Source organism: Triticum aestivum, chromosome 7D (assembly GCF_018294505.1).
Source record: "Triticum aestivum cultivar Chinese Spring chromosome 7D, IWGSC CS RefSeq v2.1, whole genome shotgun sequence".
Taxonomy (NCBI): Eukaryota; Viridiplantae; Streptophyta; class Magnoliopsida; order Poales; family Poaceae; genus Triticum; species Triticum aestivum.
The window spans coordinates 191,309,061-191,313,538 of NC_057814.1; the positions used below are offsets into that span (position 1 = coordinate 191,309,061).

The 4,478-nt window shown below is 51.5% G+C and overlaps 1 protein-coding gene across 1 annotated transcript; it reads left to right on the forward strand.

Annotated features, from left to right (window-relative positions):
- Positions 1–312: 312 nt before the first annotated feature.
- Positions 313–3,873, forward strand: LOC123165863 (galactan beta-1,4-galactosyltransferase GALS1). Its single transcript, XM_044583604.1, has 2 exons — positions 313–1,840; positions 3,308–3,873. The coding sequence occupies exons 1-2, from the start codon at positions 642–644 to the stop codon at positions 3,651–3,653; spliced, it is 1,545 nt and encodes a 514-aa protein (XP_044439539.1). The 5' UTR covers positions 313–641; the 3' UTR covers positions 3,654–3,873.
- Positions 3,874–4,478: the final 605 nt, after the last annotated feature.

The following is a 4,478-nucleotide window of genomic DNA, read 5'->3' on the forward strand; positions in this document are numbered from 1 at the left end:
TAAGAACATCGTTGCCCTTGTGGCGTTGTGGAGGGTGTATGCATTTAGTGTCTGTATCCTCTTGCTTTATGCTCCATTTTAAATAGTACTCCCTCCGTTTCAAAATATATAAAGTTGGGTCATCTATTTTGAAACGGAGGGAGTACGTCGTAACCTTCACACTTATTTTGGGACAAGAGGGGTAGTAAATAAAATTCATACCTTGTCGAAAGAAAACTCCTTACTGTTTGGTTTTGTCCGTAGAACCCCACAAGGCCACCCACCGGCTACAGTGCCAGTCCCACACCCACAAAGCCCCAAAGTCCAAAGGGAAGGGAGAGAGGAATCAATCCCACACCCAAATAGCCACACAGCCTCGCTCAGCCTCACCACCCTCTCACTCTTCCCCGATTGTTCCGCCGATTTCTCCACTCCCCCCATCCCCCACTTCACTCTCCCCATCATCTCGCACAGCCTATCGATCTGCCTGCCCCCTTCCCAGCTTGGCTGCTTCAGCATTTCCTTCCATAGATCAAGCTATTCCCCAAGAAACGAGGAAAAAGCTGTGGCAACTCTCCTGCTCCACTGACCGCTCCGCACGCTTCACTCGAAAAGCAGAGCAGATCGAGCCAGAGCGCGTCGGGCACACAGCCGCTCCACCGATGAAGCCCGCCGCCGTGAGGAAAGAGGCTGGCGGCGGCATTGGCAGTGGCGCGTTCGGCATCTCCTGCCTCGACATCAAATCCTTCGGCGCCTCCCTGGTGCTCTTCGCCCTCATCATGGCGCTCTGGCAGTTCCACCCGTACCAGCCAATCCTCGCCATCACCCGCTCCTCCTGTCCCCTCATCCCTCCCCCATCTACCGCCGCCGCCGCCGCCACCACCACCACCACCACCGCAGTATCCTTCTCCAACTCCACAGCGGACAGAGCCGCACCGACCGCCGCCGCCAGCGCGAGAAAGGCGCCAACCTTGCCATCCCGGCCACGGGACCCCAACAAGCGGGAGCTCCGGCCGTACGGCAGCGCGGCGGCGCTGTTCGTCCAGATGGGCGCGTACCGGGGCGGGCCGCGCACATTCGCCATCGTGGGGCTGGCTTCCAAGCCGGCGCACGTCTTCAGCACCCCTTACTTCAAGTGCGAGTGGCTCCCCAACCTGGACCCGGCCGGCGGCCCGCCGCCGAGGCCCGTCCGGACCAAGGCGTACAAGATGCTGCCCGACTGGGGCTACGGCCGCGTCTACACCACCGTCGTCGTCAATTGCACGTTCCCGTCCAACCCCAACGCCGGCAACCGCGGCGGGAAGCTCCTCGTCCACGCCTATTACTCCACCTCCTCCCGCCGGTACGAGCGCTTCGTCGCGCTCGAGGAGGCGCCGGGGTCGTACGACGGGTCCCGCTTCCAGCCGCCGTTCCCCTACGAGTACCTCTACTGCGGCTCCTCGCTCTACGGCAACATCAGCGCCCCGCGGATGCGGGAGTGGCTGGCCTACCACGCGCATTTCTTCGGCCCAAGGTCGCATTTTGTTCTCCATGACGCCGGCGGCGTCAGCCCGGCGGTCAGGGCGGTTCTGGATCCGTGGGTGAGGGCCGGCCGGGTCACTCTCCAGGACATCAGGGCGCAAGCAGAGTACGACGGGTACTACTACAACCAGTTCATGGTGGTGAACGACTGCCTCCACCGGCACCGCCACGCCGCGAACTGGACCTTCTTCTTCGACGTCGACGAGTACATCTACCTCCCCGACGGGCGGTCGTTGGAGGAGGTGCTCGGCCAGCTGGAGCGGTACACACAGTTCACCATTGAGCAGAACCTCATGTCCAGCAAGCTCTGCGTGGAGGATCCGACCAAGGGCTACTCGAGGTCTGCTTTCTTCCCTGCTTTAGCCTTCTCTATCTATGTTAACTGTTGCTGCAATTGTTTATGCCTGTTGATATTCCCGTTGAAATCCAACAAAGATTCGTGCAATACAATACTGCAATCAGGGCAAGATATCCTTGTTTACCGCATAGCGTTCCTGGAATCCAGTGAGTGTCCGCAGAACTTGCAATGTACTCCAGTCACTGTCCATTTGTTTTTCATCAGCACACATGCTTCAAGAACCTAGGTTGTGAGTCACACTAGTCTAAGCGTTAGGTTGATTTTGGGCAGTGCGACTGTTTTGTTCCTTTCCTTACTAAGTTGAAGGCAGCTTGACCTTGGTCCATTGCGGCATTTTCTGAATTTAGCTCAGCCCTACATCAAATACTGCTGGCCAGCTTGGGGCTACTTTCCTGAGTTACTCTTTTGTTTTCTGACAGTGAACCTAAAATAGTGCATCTTTTGTTTTGGGGTAGAGTCACTACATAAAAAGTGTTTTTTTTTAAGAAACAAGTGTAAATCTTTAAGCAAATAGTTGATGAGTAGTTGCATTCTCATGGCGATGAGAGTCAATCAGCGCGAGTATTACATTGGTGCAACCAGCATCGTGCACAAATGAAAGGACATGAGGAGCAACCAGCTTCGGCTAGTCCTGACTCCTGAATGAGGACTCTCCTTTGGATGTGATCTTGGCTGTCTAATTTCACACTTAGAAAACCTTGGATGAAATTGACTGTAGCTGTTCAGAGTCTATAACAAAACAACGATCAGGTTGACATTGCATAATTCTCCATGAGAAGGCAACTATTCATCAATTAGTTCGTCCTGCATATGCCCATGGCATGTTCAGAGCAGAAAGTGATATTTTTCTTCAGTGATGATCGTTTGTTTTATCATGAACTAAGCTGCAGCTTGTCCACTTCTGAGTACAGTAGTTGGCAACAAGACATTATTTTTAGTAGTTAACCCAAGAAAAAGTGTTTGCCACCATTTGTGTCGTGGCCCAATCCGCAAGTATCTTTGCATAATAGGTTTGCTTCTAGATTTCTTTCAGATTGCTGATACTCTATTCTATGCTAGTAAAAAAGCTTGTGTTGAAATCAGACGTTAATAAACCCAATCATGCTTTGGCCATCAGTTTGGTTCTTCACTAGGAGGGCCCTATAATTTTGTACCAATGCTACTCTGTGTGCAACCTGAGTGTTGTTGCTGTAATAATTGTTAAGAACCTAGATATTTACATGATCTACTCAGCTTATGGGAATATTTTATCTTACGATAAAGTAAATGAATGAAACACAACTGGCACTGGATGTTTTTAGTGTTTGAGTTAGGATTATGGTCTCCATTTGATAAGCTAAAAGTAGGTGCATCACTTCTTTTAATTTATTTCAGCGTATTTACTTTGTGCACGTGAACGTGCGATCTGTCTAGCAGACTTTCACATACTAACACATTTATGGTCTTCAGGCAGTGGGGGTTTGAAAAACTTGTTTTCCGTAATTCGATCACCGGAGTCAGGCGGGATCGCAAATACGCCATTCGAGCAAGGAATGCATACTCCACTGGTGTACACATGTCTCAAAATGTCTACGGGCGGACGACCCATAAAACCGAAAGCTTGATCAGGTACTACCATTATCACAACTCGATCAATGTCATGGAGGAGCCTTGCCGGGAGTTTGTGCCAAAACCCACCAATGGCAGCAAGGTAATGTTCGAGGAGGTACCGTACTTCTACGACGATAACATGAAGCGTTTGGCGGGTGATATCAAGCGCTTCGAGGAGGAGACAGTTGGCGTGGTCTATTCGTAGCCTCTGGAGGAAGACCTAGTCTGGTACATACATAATGCTGTTCTTTGGGGTACCTTGGTCTCCATCTGTGCCACTGAACCCAGTGTGCAACCTGTGTAAAGTTTTGGTTCTCAGCATTCTTGGCTCCGGCGTCAATTCTGTTAAAATAAATCCGAGGCACGCGGGTTGATCCATCGAGGAACAAGCAATCACAGACAATGATGACACCGAGATTTGTTAACGAGGTTCGGCGAACTCGCCTACTCCCCGGGGCAATGACTACGGGCACTCCTCCCGAGATACCGCAACACCGGCCACCCGGGCGCCGGCACAAGCCGCTAGCACCCCCTTGTGAGCCTGTCGCTATCTAGTCGTCATGGGTTACAACGTGGGGTGCCTCATATATAAGAGGCCAAGGGTACAACGTGTCCGACTCCGACACTACAAGTATCCTACCCACACTACAAGTAACCCAACTAGTACAAAATATTCGACACAAACACAACAAACTCCACCTTGGCGAATATTCTCCACCACCTTGAATTTGTCCATGCGTCAAACTTCCATGTACTCCGGACTTGTGTTGTCTTCTTCGTAGCTTACTGTGAGCTACTCGACGAGTCTGCCCCAGACCCGCCGCCGCCGTGAGACCCTGCTGCTACTCCTGCAACTCCAGTTTCCGTGACTCCACCTGCAATAGTGCTCCCTTGCAACTTGTAAAGATGCGAAGCCGTCCTCTCTCCAATCATCACGGTCATCTTATTTTCCATGATTCTCATGGTCTTCCTATCCCGATCACAACGGAATACCATACCACCATCATGAAGAACACCAAGCGAAATTAGA